Below are 19321 nucleotides of genomic sequence, written 5' to 3'. Positions count from 1 at the left end.
GATTGCTACACTAGTTTGTAGTGGAAGCAAGCACAAAATAATGCTTTGAGGATGCTGAAGCACAGCAGAAGGAATACAACTACTCTACAGTATATTGCACAGAATCAGAGGTGGCCTGAAAGCAGAAGTCAGAGTCGGAAAGAAACACAACAAAACATCTACTGCCTACTGCTCTGCTTTAAGCTCTATTTGAAGAGAGGGTCATATATCAAAGGTGTCTTAACTGGTTTTATTTATGTTTTATGGTGAAGAAAACCTGCCGTGCCTCATTCTCAATTTTTCTTGATGAAGTCAAGAACTAAAGCCGATGTACAGGTCTGTTCTCCATTACACCACTAAATCCATAGAAGCAGTTTACACAGGTGCAACTGAGTACTCTCTCTTCTGAGTAAAAGCCTCCTTGGAGTATGACCCACGAGGCACTTTCTACTCAATCATTCACTGTCAAGTGTTTCTCTGTTTTAGCTTCCCTGTAATACATCAGGATTAGAAAAATGTGGCTGAAATCTGGGAATCTGTGCAGACAAAAGAAAGCAAGTTGACTCACCTGCCCATAAAACGCAACACGGTAATATCGTCCAAAGAGGCGTTTCTCAGAGTTCACTACTTCTGCAACCTTGAGGTATGAGCGGTGGATGTCGTAGTACAAATCAGACAGTCTCTACAGTAAGAAACAAGGAGAGTGAGAGGAAGTGAGAGAGCATAAGTACTTTGGCAGGGACCTACTAAGAGGTCAGAGAACCCAGGTGTCCTGTGTGCAGGTGAGAGCAGAGTGCCAGTAACTCCAGCCAGCTCCCAACCCCATGCAAAGATATGTTATCCACAGTTACCACTAAAAAGCAATTTCTCGGGACAGTGAACCAAAATTTTAACTAGGTTTATATGTGAGGACCCGCTTCCTCAGTGTACAGCTTACAGATAACTACCTCTTTGCCTTTTTTAAATTTAAAACCAGAAAAAATAGTAAATGAGATTATCATCTCGTTATCCATTATATATTAAAATGGCCAAGCAAATAAGACATGAAGAAGCCCTGGAATTGCAAAGAAATCACATAATTTATCAGCAGTTTTTAAACTTCAACACAACGCAAATGTGCTCTTGGTTTAAAAACACATGTAAAAATTCACATCCAGTGGCTAACACAACAGGTTGGTTTGAAAATTCACTGTTGTATTGATGCTGGAAAGAGGAAGGTAAGGTACTGGAGTTTTTCATTTACTCACACAGTACAAAGAAAAAAAAATTCCTTTTAAAGATAGCACTTTTTTTTTTTTTTTCCTAAAAATTTTGATCTTTACTGTTGTCTTAAAATAATTTAAAAAAATAGAAACTGACTTACTTTGAAGTCCCTCTGCTTCTCAAAAACAGCAATGATAGGCTTGTTAACCTCAGCAATAAGCTCATATCTCTCAGACTTCCACAGGTATTCAACACACAACTCCAGCTGCTCCACAAGAACATTCTGCAATTCCACAAATACAAATAATTCAGTGACTCAACAGCTGGTGGCATTTATTTAATATCAATGCAGCAAAAGGACATACCCACTATTTCATTTTTGTTCTGCATCTTCTATTTAAGTTTTTTTTCAATTATACAATATTTAACCGAGTATTGGTGACCTAGGTCTTAAAAAACGGAAATAACAGTAACAAGAAAACACTTGAATACTTGAAATCTCATTCAGAAGAATGGGTTTGCTTCATGGGCTCCCCTCTGCCCTGACGCCCAGCTCTGGTACGTAATGTCCTGGTTAGCCAAGCACCTACCCTGCTATTCAGTACAACAGCTACAACATTTCATTCAAAAGCTGTGTGTCTTTTAATACTGCATGAAGTACACTCTTACTATAATTTGTTGCAATATGCACAAGCATCCACTAGAAATAACACTCTCTGTTAATATAGAACAAGTATATAAATGTTAATGCCGCTGACCTCATTATAGGGAGTATCTTGCATCCCAGAGTCTTCCTTCATAGCACCTTCTTCTTTAATGTTGGGGGTGATGCTCAGAAAGGCAGGCCATCCCATGGAAAATAAGCCTTGAAATGCAAGTCATAACCAAGTCGATTAATGACTGAATAACCAGATAATTCAAAATGTTATTGGATGCCGTTATAACAGAGCTGATTTTACTTGACTGGATTAGTTAATTTTTCACAGCCCAAGTGATGAGAGGCACAAATGGAACTGACTGAATTTATGAGACTATTACATATTTTCTCTAACCTTCTAACCGAGGAACTCTCTTGTAGAAAGCTCCAGCCAGTGGCAGAAGGAGCTGATGAAAAGGCTCACAAGGATTCAACCTGAGCTTACATTCAATATTTGCTAAGCTGTGGCCTTAGTGCAATGGTTGCAGAAGGAACAACAACTCCACATTACACATGAGGCACAGTCTGACCTGCAAAGATTTTACTGCCGCTCTAGAACAGCGAAGGTAAACCGGCCAGTGGAGAAAATGAACTCGACACAGTTCATGTTCAATTTAAAAGCAGGAAAATGCTACTAAGGCACAATTACAAAGTGAATTGAGACAGAGGAGCTCCTTCCCCTCTGTCAAGTTTTAAAATTCATTTAAACATAAGTTTAAAATGACCTACAAGTTTTTCACTCCACCTGCTGTGATCTGTTATTCAAACAAAGTATTTTACCACTAATGAACTATCTCTGAAATATTGCTCTTCACAGAGAGCTTCCTTCTAAAGGGATGCATTTTTCATCTCACCCACAAACACTTCCAAATGTACCAGAGAACCATGGTCTTTCTGAAACTAACAGCTTTATCTTCCCCAGATATTTGTCCTTGTCCCCAGAAATTGCTCTTTGTGAAAACTGCTAAAATATCTCATGCTGAGAATTACTTTGAAATACACATTTCATAAACTAAATAACCACTGGCATAGAAGCATTTAATAATATAAGCCTGCACTTTATTTCTCTAATAAGCATCACAGATTAAAAAAGATCTTTATCTATACTAAGTTACATATGGATAACCGCACATTAATTCCGCCCCGTGCCCTCCCAGCTTTGGCTAGTCAAGGACTTGGATGTGGATTTGCATGCTAAACACCAATTGACCTGAGAGGGATTTTTCTGTTGCTGATGATGAGCGGCTCGCTGAAAAAGCCCTTAACCAGCGACATTCTGAGCAATTCATCAACCCAGCCAAAGAGCATCAGGAAAGTAACATATAATGTTTCCAACATTACTTGCTATTACAGCCACCAACATGCACTAGAAATGTTTTTGCTCTGCTAGATAGTTTTCCAGATCAACTGGAGAACAGTAAAATTTGATTTCCTAATTATGTTATTTGACCCATAAACAGGCATGGTTAGAACACTCACTTCCTCCATTGTGAGTTGTTAGTAACACATTACTATCAGAGACTTGACCATCTTCCAGGAGCATACGTGAGGGACAAATCTTTTCCATTTTCCAGTAACCTATGATAGTGTAAGATGGTATTAGTACACTGCTACTGGTATGTGTTAATACATGCATATTTAATTACAACAGACTAACAAGTGAAGCATTCTCTTTTAGCACTAGCTTACTAAACATTTAATTAACCCTCTTTACACAAAACACACACTTTCACTGTTCCAGTGCTAAGACTAGCATTCCCGATATATTTTAAAAATAAAATATTTGGGAATAATTCAAGCAGTTTTAAGAATACTTGATATATATAAAGAAGAAGAGCAGGATAGGCAAAAATTATTTTCAACAATAATGTTTATAGATACATAGTTGATTTTGAACATATTGATCTTACCCTTCCTTTTCAGGTACTCTGCAATGAGAGCAGCAATATGAATATAGCACATAGCAGCCTGTAATGAGAGACCAAGATACACGTATACATTAAAGAACACTGTATGACGTACAGCATACATGTAATAAGGAACACACATTTTCATCACGGTCAAGTCATGCTGCAGAAAAGGGAAGATAAAATTAATATAACCATTTAAGAAAATGAAGGATTAAATGATTAAATCTTTCTTGAGTGTTAATTTCACTAGATGTCTTAGGTAAAAGCATAGATTTGCTCAAGAAAACTATTAAGATCACTTATTTAATAAGATATTCCTGGGTTACGCACTGGAATTTTGCAATACCCATTTAGTTCTTGATGAGAAGGACAATGCATTATGAACAAAGCTCCTCTCCTGTGCCATAGTGGGGGAGAAAATCCTTTCTGTAAGTTCTGCACTGGTCATACCTCATCTACCCTGCACCTCCTGAGCTGTGAGGGTTAAGCAGCAGAGATGCTAACGCAACACTGACCACAGCAGCCCTGGCAGACACTTCCATGTCTTGCTCAAGCAAGTATCAGGTGGTCACAATTAGACAGACTAGGATAATGAGCATGTCACATCTCTGGGTGTTTTGCAAAACTGCCTGCCTCTAATTTTAAGTTTATGAGAGACACTGTAAGACTCTCTTAAGTTATTACTGTTGTCTTTCAGAGCCCTTTTCATCAGAACATCTCAGCCTAAAGACAAACGGATTTCCTATGCGTTTATTTACATTACCTCTGATAAATCTCCATTTCTTGCGTGAATCTTGGCCATGCTTTCAAGCCATGTCCTACGTAATTCAGGTGTGCTGGCATATGAATTTGCTAGGCTGTACTGCAGATCCACAAGCATCTCAGGGTCCTTCTCATGCTCCTTCATCTGAGCTGTGGCCATTAAAACCGTTCTGATGCGTTTGGTCAGATCCTTCACCTCTGCTGGGAAATTAACGTTCTTTGGGAAAGATAAGCAATACATCACTAAAACCATCCAAAGGGCCACATGCAGAAGACCTCCTTCCCCTTCCCTAATTCAGAAGGCTTTGAAGCAGAGTTACAGTCCCACAGTATGTACACGTTGTACACAAATCCTTGACTTTTATCTTGTTGTGTCATAGCACCTACTAGCTATCCCCATCAGCCAGCTGCACCGCAGTCTGTGTGCAGCCACTCTGCTGGAGTCAGAAAACTGAGACGTTTGTTCCTCGGTTGCTTACTGGGCCCAGAATTGGATTTCTGTACATTTTAGCTGAAGGACAGCCCCGGGCGCTATAGATAGTCCTGCTTAACCACACTCACAGCATGTCCCACTGCAGTGAATTAAGCACAACGGTGGCTCCTGGGCCTTCTCACACTGCACAAGATTAAAACAGAGTCTTGGTATTGCTCCTATCAGCTGTTTTCAACATATTTAACTCAGTTCTGCAGTTTCTGTTTTTCAGATGGCCAATGACATACATTTCTATTTTCAGACTTTCTTTCCCTCATTCCTTTTGTTTAAAAGCAAAAGCATTCAGAAAAACTAAATGAAATTCAATGCTCCCTCCTCTGCATCACACAGAGATGAGTGTGTTACAGAAGCAGCGTGACGGACCATAGTGCAGAGAAATAAAATCTGAACTTTGAAAACAAATAAAATTGTAACTGCATCTTACTAAAGAAGACATCAAATTACTTATGCTAATTACCTACCAGTTGCTTACCCTAACTTTATTATTAATCTCAGTGGAGATACCCTAAAGTCACCTTCAGAGAAGGAAAAATACCTCCAAAATGTAAAATTCAAAATGCATGTCAACAAATGTTTGGACAGAAATTGTAAAAATTAACAGTTGGAATCCTTTTCCAATACTTTTAGTACAGATAATGCATATAACAGCAACGGTAACTAATCTAAGAGCTAAGTGCCTTTTTCAGGGGGTTAGCAAGCTGTTACAAAACCCAACTGTTGTGCATGTTTTTGCTATAGATTTACTGAACAGACTAAATAAGCAGTTTGTAGACTAAAAATTTTCAACTGCAATTGTGTTTCATTAGTTACAATGCATAATATCTTGTCTGACATCAGGCAAATGAACAAAAGCAGCAGTGAATAACAAATAATGCAATTTTCACATAAAAATATATCTTTTTTTGTCTTAAAAATTATTTTCAATTATTACGCCTCTGAGTCACAAATATCTTCAGGAATTTCAGGCTACCTGAAAAAGGCACACCATGAATGCAAAAATCACTGTCTATTAAAAGCCCATGATTTTATTCCCTAAAACACTTGCTCCTCTGAAATTGCTGACCTTTTGCAAGATGAAGTGATTGACAAAAAATGTTTCTTACTTTCATCTGCTTGTCTCCATTAGCAAAATTATTTATAATCGCAAGTGAATGTTGAAAACGAGATCCGCCAATCCCTGCATCCGCTATCAGCTGGCTCACTGCTTTTATGAGCTGTATGAGGGGAGCAAACACAGGGTGCAATTAGCAAAGAAAATCAAAGTTTCTGAATAGTTTTTAATCCATGCTTTTTAGTATGACTCGATGTACCAGGCTAGCAGAGATGCACTTTTATACCTGTCTTAAAATGGCAACATATACAAATGCAAGGACTGTGAGTAATCTTTCCAATGTTTGTAACTACCCACATTTTGCAGTGTAAGCACATTGTTACTGGACTTTACGTTTGTGTTGCTACACTATCAGATTCAGTGTAGTGCCTTCAACAGCTATGTTCTCACTGCTGTAAGCAATGCACGTGAATCAAGAATAGCCATTTATCTGGCTATTTATTGGCTATGTGGCTACATTCACAGCTGTTGTCTGTCCCTGGAATAGAGCCAAGCTGCCCAAGAGCAGCAGCAAATCCAGCCCAGTGTCTTTGGACTTGGCAGGAAAATCAAGTTGCCACAGAGAATTGCCTGTCTGAAGATTCCAAAAGAATTGTTTTGCTACAATGCATAAAAATAAAAACGACAAAAAACAATGCATGCCAGCTAAATACTGATGATCTCACACTTGACTTACCTGTAAATGGGATCTAACTATTGATTTCTGCTTGTTAAACTCAAAGTTCTTTCTCATGAAAAAATAAAGAAGAGCAGATGCCTCTGTCTGAGTTGAACGTGATCTATGATTACAGCACTTCAGGATTTCATAGCAGAGTGAGCCGCAGAGATCTGCTTGTCCTTGGAAGAATGCTGAGGGGAACTATCGAAAAAAAACATGTGAATATGTTTAACGCTACTCTCAGGCCTTGGTACAGTCATTCTGAGTCAATATTTTTCTGTCAAGCTTTCAGCAAAACCAGCTCTCCCATTTTCATTTACACAGGGGTTTAGAGAAAAAATTAGCCACCAGCTAAACATAATCTCATGTGCAAATGAAAAGTAAGGAAAAACTGCACAGAGGTTTTCAAACAAACACCATATGCAGTGCAACAATCCAGCTGGCCTCCAGGATGCCCAGCCAGCAGCTGGCACACAACAAGCACAGAACAGAGTGGCCTATCCACAAGGGATGCTGAAGTGCTAACCAGGAACAGCGTGTGTGTGGTTCTGCGCTGCGATAAAAGCTGTTCAGGAGAAAGAAAATACTCTGAGTAGCAAAGTCATTGAACTACCAGTGGTCAAGGGTTCGGATAGCAGGAGATTCTGCAACCCAGGTATCTGCCATGAAGACCATGGACTTCTAGAGTTTCAAGCTTTCTTCCACAGGTGGTAAAAGCATGACAGCTGATGACATAGCCAGGTGCCACAGACGTGGACATTAGTTTTCTATTTACTTTACAAGTTTCACTTCCTTAGTAAATCTTTCATTTTCCGAAATGGAACTAATTTTTCAGATATTGTAAACTTCTCACTTTTGATCAACAACAAATCAGAAGATCTTTGTCAGGAATGAGCATTAATATGGTAAAGTTCACAACTCTTTCAAAGTACCCAACTGTCCTCAAGCTGCACTTGCTGTAACATATTAATAGGTCTGACTAACAGACTCAACCCATAGTTACCTTGCCTACAAACAGCCGTAGGGCAGCAAAGACGTGCTTGAGAGCTGCTGCTGACTGGTTGATTTGCAAAAAGAGCATGTGTGTGTCAAAGACTTTCTTCATCAATGCATTCTGGCAATCAGATTGCTGAAGCTGCCTCTGAAAAGTTCACAGACAAGACAGGACATTCAGGTTATTAAAGTGAATAAAAAGAAGAAAGATCTGCTGGACTTTGCATTGTAGTGTTCCTAGTGAGATGTAGCTTGCTGCAGACTCTTTTTACTTGTAGTTTTTCAAGGACAGCACTTTCCTATGCCTGTACTACTTGTGGATGGTATACACTAGGGTGGCAGAAAGGAGACACTAGATCTAAAAGGAGCTGCCTGCTATATTGTAGCTGTGAGCCCTTCAGCAAGTCATCTAGGCCAATATTCATAGAGCAATTTTTAAAGAGGCAGGGGATCCAGCGGTTGACTCACAGAGATATAGATGATAAGCAGCTTGGAAATCTTTCGTCTAAAATCTCTGAAATCTAGTGGGATCGGCATGGTTTAGGTAAGGTGATGTATTACTAGATTCATGATGTTTTCATGAAGAGTAAGGCTGGACACAGCCCTGGATACACAGAATGCTCTTCTTTCATATCCTTCTATTCAGTTTGGGTACTATGAACCAATTCCTTCATAAAATAACTTAATTGAGGACTGGCATATCTTATTTCCCTGTCCTGTTGTCTCCCACATTTCAAATTTTCTGTGTGCACACATCCCACATTGCACCAGTCCCAGCAGAAAATGAAACAGTAAAATGTACCTGGTGATTCAGAGTGTAAAGACACAACAGGTCAAGGATTGTGAGAGAAACTTCTGTAGCAATGTTTGCCTCCGTGTCGACATACTGTACAATGTCTGTTTCATTGGAGCTGCCTGCAACATATAAAAAGCAAGATGACAAACAATATTCTGTGTGTTGTTAAAGATGATCTAATTCTGATCATTAAGTCTCAGCACAGTAGAAATTGGGTCCTAACTGTACATTTAACTGAAGGGCTGTTTGGAAGAAAACTGCTCACAGGACATGAAAGGGGAGGGAATTTGAGTCAACTGTTATCAGCTGCACCAGTGATATGAGTATATATTCTTTCATTGCTTCTGTTCATGCTTGAAGAAGGAGATAAATCTAACTGGAAAGTGGGATAGATGACTTCGATCTCATCGTTTAAAGAACCTTCTGTCATTAAAAGTTCTAGATCTAAAAAATGTAATATTTCAGCCAGTGTCCACCTGCTTGGGCAGCAAGGTACGTAACCATAATTGAAAGAGATGCTGGGAAAGGGGGAAAACTTGTCATTAAGGCTATTTAAATATGTCAGTTTATTGTAATTGATTTTGTTTCTAAATTAATTCTGACCAAATTTAAGCTCAGATTTCTTAGTCTCCTGAAAAAAAGGCAGAGTCAGGAGCTCTATTTACATTTAAGCTCTTCTCTTCAGGCTATCTTTCACTGGCACTCATGAAAATGGATTTAATTGTACAGAGCCTGATCCAAAACCTGTAGAACTCCAGAGGGAAGTGACTTTTTTTTTTTTTTCTTGTTGTACTTACTTGCAGTGCTGCTGTCTATCATCTGCAAGAGTTTGGGGTTAGAAAGTGCATTTTTGCCACGGATTATTGGTAATGTTTGAGATCTGTGATGCTTGTGGCCATCGTGACTAGAAGTAGAATGCATCCTGAAATTAAAAGGTATCATTAAAAGACAGAAACAGAGACTAAACTATCATGCCTATACAGAATTTTTCCATGTCAGTCAGAATTTTCTGCAGTACTTCTCAAAGGCTAAGTTAAACAAAACGAGCAAAATTTTTCAGGGAAACAAAGATGAAGAAGAAAGTCAGTGAGGTGGACAAAACAAACAGATGTGTTGTGATTTCTTGAGACCACAGGAGACAAACCACCCATTGAGCACTAAAAAAAAGTATCAACTTAAATAGCAGGCTGTTTAGAAAACTGCCTTTGAGTAAAGAGAAACTGAAATGAGTTCTGTTAACCAGAATACAAGAAAAATGTATCCTGCTCATGAAAGGACTAATACAGCTTCTATGAGGGGAAAAAAATGATGACAAACTGACAGTAGCAGTAAAAATACGTGTGTGAGTATGTGTGTGTTCTTTTAATCCTTCTTGATGCTGACAAACACATCATTAATTTATAATGAGAAGCTGAGAACTAAAATACAAATGCTTATCATAATTTTTGAAAGTATTATGAATTTGTAATCATGACAGAGTTCACCAAGATTTAACATCTCTCAAAATTCAGCAAACTGAAATACATTTATATTTAAGTGCAAGTCAGAGCTGATTCTCACCAATACTTCAACTCTCAACTCATCATCAAAAAATGCTCTGCATTACAACAGGACAAACAAACAGCCATTTGGACAACAAATGCTGATCTGCAAAGGGGTAAAGCGTGAAGGCCCTGGAGGCAGCAGAAATGCAATTTTAATTTTGGATTGCCACCGTGTTGGTTCATCTGCAAACATGCAAATAACCAACACACTCCCAAAGGCTGCTTGCCATTTCCAGCTGGGGTAATGAAATCAGTGCTGCTCCTTCAAAATTGTACAGTAAAGAAACAAAGAAAGAAGTATGACAGCGAAGGCATCTTTTTTCCTTTCCCCCTTTGTTTCATTCCCAGCTACATGCTTAAAACAGTAAGCACATTCCAGCTATCCATAAATGAGAAAAGCCAATGATCCAAGCTCAGGAGGAATGGCAACTTCCTCCTCATGCTCTTCAATATAATCACAAGCCTCACAGAGTCAAAAGTTTGCTTTCTCTCTAGAGTTTTACATTATTAACATGTAAAGGATCCCACTTTCCCCTAAAATGATCAAAAAGATTATTAAAGATGTGCTGTACCTGCAGTGAATTACCATGTAGCCCACAAAAATGATTAAATATTGCAATGTTTAGAGTAGGAAGATGGAGGAAAAAAGACTAGAGAAGAAAGATTCTCTAACTGGCAAAGTAGACACAACGGTGTAGGACTATGCTATACGTAGCAGCATGAAAGTAAAAAGATGGGTGTCAAGCAAACCTACTGTTAAATTTGACTTTGTGCTGTTAGATACTTTTCCCTCCACAACCCTGGGTTATTGGGGAAAAATGAATCCCCCAATACTGTAAATGCTTCCATAGATATTCACCCCCTAAAGCAGTAATATTCCACAAAAGTATAAGGTTGCAGACCTATGAATTCCTTCAGGCTGGGGAGAACTGTGGATTATTTTCCAGATAGGGATCTGATCTGAAAACAACAGCTACTGTTTCTGCAGTACTTAATACTGACAGTAACTAAGGATTCTTCCAAACATAACATTTTAAACAACAGCTTGTAAGTCAAGTTGAAGTTAAAGGCACTCAATTCTTTACAGTTTACAGCTTTGGGGGCTCTGAAACGTGTTACATGTTGTGTCAACCTCTTTTCAGTCAGTCAACCCTGTGACAGGGTACAAAGCTGGAGGACAATAACAAAGATGGTGGTTTTACAGGAGTTAATAACACGACATGTCATTACCATTGCGAGAGCAGACCCGATGCCTGGCCAGAGGAGTTTGAACCTTTGAGGGTTCCATTATTCTGGGTGGCCTGAACAAACTTAAAAGCAGCAGCAATTTTCCTATTAAGAGAAAATAACTGTTAATCTGTTATGGAATGTGACACTGAATTTGCCATGCCTCTCAAGAATAAGCACAGGCCTGACAAAACCTGCCATGGAGCGTGTCCTGATTCACCTGGTGACCTTTCATTTTTCCACATATAGACAAGTTTGAAGTATTAACATACAATTAAAAATAAAGCATTAACTGGGACAAAGCATGCATTTCACATTTCACAGCTGGAACATGATCTCATGCTTTTTCAGAGAATGGGTAGAGATCAAAGATGCTTTTTTTCATTTCTGTGAAGCATTTATCTATGCCCATTAAAACTATTCTTTTCACTATATGGATGGAAAATACAGCGTTCAAGTTCCTTTGTTTGGCATATGCACAGAAATGTTGTTGAGAATGGTTCCGTATTTCAGGTTATAAACGCAATAGCGGTTATCATATCATCACATGCAATTCATCTTTTATACCAGGTGTGTGCTCAGATGTCCAGAACATCAGGACAACACCGTTTGCATAAAAGAGAAAATTAAGCATTTGGCTTCAGCATGTCTGACTGATGCTTTCAGGAGAAAACTGATAGATACACTGTTAGCCTCATTTAAGCCTAATGTAATGCAGTAATATTTAAATACTGTAACATACAGTATAAAGCTAGAGAATTACCTTACAATATTGCGTTTTCCTAGATATCTGAAATTTTGCAGACAAACCCTGGAAGATAAAACAACACATTTTATGTCTATTAACGGCTTCCTAACTACAAAAAAATGCTGAATCTTAGTGCCTCAAAGAGACCTGGGTAATATGCACCTCCTAGCAAGCAAACAGAACAGAATGCAGCAGTTCCCAGCCTTGGGATGCACAAGATGTCACACCAGTTTCCACCCCTTGCTCCCTTTCTCCACGGCTGAAGATTCCTGCTTGGTGAGGAAGCAAAATCAAAGACTTGGCAGCAAAAGCATTGCTTCTTCACCAGCTGAAGCTGGATAACTCACATTTCACTTATGAGTCACTGAGGAAATTCTGAAAACAGCTACCTGCATGGATTCTGCAGCCGTGCATAGATGGGATTGAGCAAACCGCCTTGGAGATGTGAAAAGCAGGTAATCCTATGTTAACATGGCTTTTCTTATGGTTTGCACATTTTAGAGACCTAAATACTTTTCTCAAGGCAGGAACAGAATCTCAACTCCAAATGGGGAAACTACTATTAAAATCTCTTTTAGGAGGAACACCCAAAGCATTATGCCCCTGTTCACGGAAATGATCAACATATTGGAGGATATGGATTTTATTAGTAATGTCTCACTACAATGGCAAAATAAGCCAACTCAGCTTGTTCCAGTCAGTGGACAAACTCAAAGAGAAAATATTTACTGTAATGACTTTAAAACATAATCATTTAACATAAAATCAAACAACCACAAAGTGGACTTACTCTAAAATGCTGAAAAAGTCCGTTATTTCTGAGAATGGTGCTCGCAACCAGTAGGAAATCAGTGCATCTAAAGGGAGATATTAAAATACATTGCTTATCTGTTACAGGGAATTAAACTTGACCCAAAACTTGTAAAATACACTGATAATTATACTAATTTAATGTTTGTTTGGATTCAGCATTCGCAATATTTTACGACAATGTAAATTAGGTAGTGAGTGCACATTTTCTTACCTTCTGAAATGGTTTTCATAATATGAAGGAAACACATAAGAAGGCTTCTGGTTTCAGCTTGATCTAACTTGTCAAAACGAAGTGTTGATCCAATCAAAGACAAAGGTCTCATGATCTGTTGAATTGACAGCAAAGGGTCTCATTAAGCATAGTGATAGGTTTCCACCTCTAGTAACCGTTTTCAACATTTGCACATGTACCTTTTCACACGTGTCAGTTCTCTCACTGTTTTTTTCATTGGTACTTGGGTTAGATTCAAGACTTGCTAAGGAAGCTCTGGAGTCAGCATGGTTTGCTGCAGAGATAGCTATTGATGAAAAGGCTGTAAATGAAAGTCATAGCAAACATGCTAAACTAAAACATTTATGGAGACAAAAATTAACAAGAAAAATGGAAAACTTAAAATGTGTCACATGCTGGATTGACAACAGTGCTTTGAACTTTCAATAGCAAAGCTATTGATGGGTATGTTTAGTACTGAAAACATGCAACAAGTTGAAGTAAAATGATTCAGTTTGCCGTTATTCATGGCATTAAATTGGCCTGTTGCATTCCGTAAGGCCTGACCTAGAGCCACAAAAATCAGTGGAAAGATGCCCACACGCTTTCCTGAATCTTGAAATGGGGTTTGGAGGAAGTGACCAAAGTAAATTGTGTCTCTACCCTTCCATTAAGCCTGGAAGAACTAAGAGTACTTGCCTCCAAGAGACTTCAGGACTTTTCAGGAGAAACCCTGGCACAATCCTTAAGTCAGGCAGAGACTACAAGAATGAACTCAAGCACAGGGATTTGTGAGAGGCTGAATATTGGCATCACTCCAAAGCGGGAGAGCAGTGAAGCAGTGGAACAAGAGTGGCTTCACAAATGAAATAAAAATCCATCCAAAAACACCCAAAAGGAGGAGAAACATTGCATCCCACGTTTCCCTGAGTATTATATAAAATGGGTTAATGATATCCTCCATGAATACGAAGCAGAAAGCACAATGGATTTGAGATACACAGAAATCTACCTGTATGCACATACGATCTGTCATTTATACCTGCTATAGAGTTCAGAACATCTTTGGAAAAAGATGTGTCCACAGAGTTGGCATGTTTCATTGCTGTCTGGCTCTGAAATCCTCCAGTTGTGCTCAAGTCATCCCTAGATCCCTGTATTTGGAAAGAAACAATACAAACTGCAGTAAATCAATCAACTCTGAGAAAGACAGCATGCCTGATGGGCTTTTCTTAGACACTGAGCTTGAAAACCTACTTTCAGTTGTTTACACATGACAGCCTCAAAAGATCAAGGCTTGTGATAATATGCCAAATAGCTACCTGTAATATGAAACTTTCCCATAATTGAAGTTGTAAAGGACAGATCAGGTCTGAATGTATTTGCTTCTTCAACACTACCACAGCATTGGGAAAGGAGCATTAACTGCTGTCAGCAATGATCAGATGAAACAGGCTTGTTTGCTGGAAGGACTGAAAGACACAACATCCCTGCAGAAATCTGTTTCTAGTTTTTAAAGCAGGGCTATGATTATAATGCATCTAATCTTTTAAGAAATAAACAAACATGCTTCTCCACATGCACAGTTTATACAGACATTTTCTGTGGTGGTAAAGCTGTTTTATGATGTTTCTGTACCCCCTCCCTACTTCAGCTACATGTATGTATTCCCTCTGCCTCCAGTGGCGTTCATGATCCCTCTGTTGTATCAGTGAAACTGCTTGTGGGTTCATGATGTAACCCTGCAGAGAACCTGTGGGTGATCAGTGCTTTTCTTTACGTCTCCCAGCCACTTGCCAAGGGACTTGCCTGGGGACAGGGTCCTCAGCCCCCAGCAAGGGGCACCAGGACAGAGGTACTGGCCAGACTGGCTGGGGCTGCAAACCCCTAACTGGGAGTTTCCAGCTCTGGGACAGCTGGTGTCCTGGGTCTGTTCCTGACCCACTGTCTCTGCCCTGCCAGGGGGCCCTCCTGCCTCCTGGGGCCCTGCAGGTGCTCTGCAAATCGAGACCTTCCAAATTAAACATTGCGGGTGCAAACAAATCATCATTTCCAGAACTGCATTTTGTTAACTAATTTGTGGCTGGCATAAACTTGGACCTCTTCCCACCAGATTGACTGGGTCAGACCTCAGTTTCGGTGTTCTGAAAGATCACACGAATTACCTGATTGGAAGTATTGATGTTAAAAAGGAACATATCCTTCATGTAAATCCTTGGCATATTGTCCAAAAGCATTCCATAGAGTGGCATGTACAGGTTTGCTATTTGTGCTTGTTTTGCCTAAAAAATAAAAGATACAATAGAATTCTGAAGAAACTAACTGGTGTTATGCTAGTGGCTAAGAAAGTTTCATATATGCTTAGCTACTGCATGAACAAGCAAATGAAAAAGTTTATTTACCGGTTCTGCGTATCGATCATCAAACGAATGTTTTGCCATTAAGTTTTTAAGCACAGCCAAAGCTAAGTGCCTAATATCCTGGTCTTCTTGCAAGGCAAAACCAATCTCCCGCAGTAGAACTCCAATTAGAAAATGTTTACGGCAAAATTCATTGGTCAATGTGTACTCTGGAATATCTTAGAACAGAACAGACAAGAATCCTTAAATTACATAAGACGCTCCATTTCCCAAATGTTCAATAGTGTTTATTGATTTAATTCTCTGTTAAACCTTGATTTCTTGATCTGACTGTTCCATTCTACTCTCTCACTTGCTAGAATGAATTAATCTAATATTGTTATTTCTCAAAGTAATGCAGTTTTTACAATTTACTAGTGAGAAACATTTTACATACACATCCCCATAGGTGAATCTCAAATGTTTTGCACATAGTATGACTGTTCACTTCAAGGCTCAGGGTCCAAATTGTTGTTTCCATATTCTAGCTATGAAGTCCTAAAACACAGCAATCCAGACTAATTCCACTTTTGAAAACATTACATAATTTTTACCAAAATTTGCCACATTTCAGTGGCAGTGGTCAAAGTAAATCTTAAAACTCTCGATGCATAATTCTGTTTATTTCTTATGCAGCCATTTTTTTCATACCTGATGTTCGATATTCCTGTGTTGATTCTGAAGGCGTCACAGGGTCTTAATTTTTCATAAATATAAAACAAAAATAGGCATTAATGATGCATATTTTTTTACTTATTAAGTGCAAAAATACATATTTGCTTTGTACCTCTCTCTTTTTTTTAAATTTGGCTCAAATTTGAATGAAACGGCTTCTTCTGTTAAAGTGAGCTATGAATGTCAGAACCAAACTCACTTTTTGGTGTTGAAAACTGAAGGAGACAAGGGTTTGAGAGATGCTACACAGAGGGCTGATTCCACTGAAAGATACCTTCCACTCCCAGCAACTTAGAGGACCAAATCTCAAGTGAACTCCCCAGAGTCCACAGCAAACTATCAGAACTGGGAATTGTGCCCAGGGCTGAAATCCCAGTGCCTTTGAAACCAAGAGGAAAAGCACCCAGTACTGGGCACTGGCCATGAAGCTGGGTTTGAAATAACAGATTTCAGCGCATAGGATGGAATGCACAGTGGCTGCTGGCTTTGGGGCATAGGCAGGGTGGATCCACTCCTGTGGTAGAGCACAGGCAAAACCTGTTTGTGCTTCTCTGCAAAACATGGGTTACACACAGCATCTCCTGCCTTGAGAAGCAGCTCAGGAGGTATTACTAACAGATTCTGAAATTGGCCTCTCTTGCCTCACTGCTCCAGGTTAAACACTGCAGTATGTGGTGACCATGTGAAGTTCAGCTTGCCAAAGGCCAAGACAGTAAATGTGCTTGGCAGAAAAAGGCTATTGCACAGAACCTGCCTGCCAGTCCTAGAGATACTCTGCAGGCTAAAGTACCAACGCCTGTTATCCGAGACATGGCCATTTCCAAACTCCTGCTGCACGTCCAGTTCAGATGCCCCAACCAGGAGGGGGCTGTCACGTGGACAAGTCGCACTCCCAACAGCAGCAGGAAAGCCTCTTCTCAAACAGTAGTTTTGCAATGTCCTTATCACTGCCCCAGCCTCCTCCTGTCCCCACCGTACCTGTTGAACCCCTTCCTCAGATCATCACCTCCCACAGCTACTGCAGCTTCAGTAATTAGTCCTCACAAATAGTCCAGTTCATTCACCTCAAAACTTCCAGTGAAGGAGTTACCTTCCACCGCCCAACTGGGCTGTCAGGGCTTGCGTTTATTTACAGGCATACTGAAATGATGTTATTTTTATCACACTGATTAAGTACCACACCTGAAAAGCCATTTAGGGCTTCTGTGTCTGATGTGCAGACATGATACTTCAGAGAGAGTTAATTGTTATCTGCTCTTTGAACCTCCCGACAATTCGCTGTTGCACAGAAACCATTTGGGGGTGGCACCTTACCAGGAATGTTTGAAGATCGTATGGGCAGGCACAGAGGGATAAAGTGCTCGTGGTGACAGACTTCTTGGAGAAAGTCAAATTTGAACTGATGTAAAGTCTGAAAATCACAACAGGTAATGGTCCAGTTCACATTTAAACAGGGAAAATGGTAAGACAGAGATGCGCTACTATTTACCTCAAATTTCATACTCACACCCAACAATGAAAACTTACAGCTTGTTATGCCAAACTGCATGAATAATAAACATTTGGGTTTCATCTCTGACTGCAACAAGTTAATTGGGTAACAAATAAGCTTTTTGGATTCCTCAGCTATGATTTTTCATTGAAGATATACTGATAAATATAAGCTTGATCCAGCTAAATATTTAAGGTATATTTAAAGCTACACTGGGTCTTTTGATGGTATATTCTATAGCATGTAATCATAGTGAAGTATCTACTCCAGTTCACACAAACTTCGTACTGTCGTAATTATTATTATGCTTTTTTATTATTTTTTTTTCCTTTTCCCTTTCCCTTTTCTTTCTTGTTTTCCCCCTTTTTTTTGGTCAACTAAATACGAAGTTTTACCAACACAGGCCAGATTCAACATTTATTGATAGTGGTGAAAACTTCCTCTATGGATTCCAGTTAGTTTCAGCTCCAAGGGATTTGGCATTACATAATTTTGGTGTTATTTCCTTAATATGTCCCTCCCACAAAGCAATCCATGATCTTTGTGGAGCCTTGCAACTACCTCAAGAATTTATCATTCCCACTAAAATGATGTGTCACTGAGATATAAAGTTAATAAATTTTTATTTCCACCTTCTCAGCTCACCATTCTCAGTGGCAGAAAGCTGTAATTCAGGACTACCAATATGACATTGCATTGACCTAGGTCAAACATTTGCCATAGCATTAGAAAGTACTTTTAAAGGCCTTTTATTTACCCCGTGTTTAAGTCTGTCAGTCCCTAAAATTAAATTGTACCACCATCAGACTAGGATACCTGGGACATGCACTTTACAGAGTACTGGATGGTGAGGAATTTTCCCTGAAACACTTTCTTGCATTGTCATACCTCATGAGGAATATGGCTGGACATACAATTCAGGGTCTAATGGCAAATAAAGAAATGAAGTACCTGAAAGGTATTTCCCAAGAGGAACTGTGACATTTTGAGGGAACACAACAATAAAGGGAATTCTAATGAAGTATTTCAACTTCTGAATAAATATTTCCCAAAACAATGTTTAAATGTCAAAATAAGGAATACTGTGAGGGATATACTTGTGGAACAGAAATTATGGTGCTTCATTCACAATTGCAGTAAATTCGAACAGTGATGTTATAGACTGATATATCCACAACTTATTCAAGCAGCAAAATACACTGTTACATTTTCTGAAGAGAGAGGTCAGATTGAAGAATCATCTTTGATACATAAACAATCCTGCTAAAGAAGCAAAAGACAAACCGAAAGAAATCTTGCAGCATGCTTAAATGACCAAATCTTGCTTAGGAGTCTGACTGAAAAAGAAAACAATGCAAGGGCTCTCTCTCCTTGAGGTCAGAAATCTCTGATTTTATTTTGTGGGTGTTCAAGTTGCAAAGCCTGTTCTAGCGGTACCTCTGTCTCAGCTCCGAGTGACACTGGCCGATGGCTCTAGAGGGATGCGGGCGGCCAGCAATGCTCACACACTCACTGCCGCGGAGCTGCTGCGTTCTGCTCTGCACACTGACTAATCTCAGGCTTTTCCACTGGCCATTAATTAGCTTTTTTAATTAAACATCTGTTTCTGT

General features: G+C 39.2%; 1 protein-coding gene across 8 annotated transcripts in view; it reads right to left on the bottom strand.

The window, feature by feature from the left end:
* The window catches only part of DOCK10 (dedicator of cytokinesis 10), a 154125-nt gene that overhangs the window by 14420 nt on the left and 120384 nt on the right, over positions 1 to 19321 (bottom strand). For 5 of the 8 annotated variants that reach the window (XM_082057115.1, XM_082057108.1, XM_082057109.1 and 2 more), the window contains exons 30-50: positions 17534 to 17630; positions 16196 to 16240; positions 15548 to 15723; positions 15311 to 15427; positions 14188 to 14299; positions 13346 to 13467; positions 13146 to 13260; positions 12912 to 12978; positions 12137 to 12184; positions 11377 to 11478; positions 9400 to 9524; positions 8609 to 8721; positions 7817 to 7954; positions 6832 to 7014; positions 6148 to 6258; positions 4553 to 4768; positions 3790 to 3847; positions 3359 to 3457; positions 1941 to 2047; positions 1343 to 1465; positions 548 to 661 (exon numbers count right to left, since the gene is read on the bottom strand). In XM_082057115.1, the coding sequence (XP_081913241.1) occupies positions 548 to 661; positions 1343 to 1465; positions 1941 to 2047; positions 3359 to 3457; positions 3790 to 3847; positions 4553 to 4768; positions 6148 to 6258; positions 6832 to 7014; positions 7817 to 7954; positions 8609 to 8721; positions 9400 to 9524; positions 11377 to 11478; positions 12137 to 12184; positions 12912 to 12978; positions 13146 to 13260; positions 13346 to 13467; positions 14188 to 14299; positions 15311 to 15427; positions 15548 to 15723; positions 16196 to 16240; positions 17534 to 17630 (2388 nt within the window). The remainder of the gene's footprint in view (positions 1 to 547; positions 662 to 1342; positions 1466 to 1940; positions 2048 to 3358; positions 3458 to 3789; positions 3848 to 4552; positions 4769 to 6147; positions 6259 to 6831; positions 7015 to 7816; positions 7955 to 8608; positions 8722 to 9399; positions 9525 to 11376; positions 11479 to 12136; positions 12185 to 12911; positions 12979 to 13145; positions 13261 to 13345; positions 13468 to 14187; positions 14300 to 15310; positions 15428 to 15547; positions 15724 to 16195; positions 16241 to 17533; positions 17631 to 19321) is intronic. The other 3 variants (XM_082057110.1, XM_082057111.1, XM_082057112.1) reach the window with 3 other exon arrangements.

This window comes from Streptopelia decaocto (genome assembly GCF_964273445.1).
Source record: "Streptopelia decaocto genome assembly, chromosome: 6".
Taxonomy (NCBI): domain Eukaryota; kingdom Metazoa; phylum Chordata; class Aves; order Columbiformes; family Columbidae; genus Streptopelia; species Streptopelia decaocto.
The sequence above is the reverse complement of the archived record's forward strand: the minus strand, read 5'-3'. Positions and strand labels throughout refer to the sequence as shown.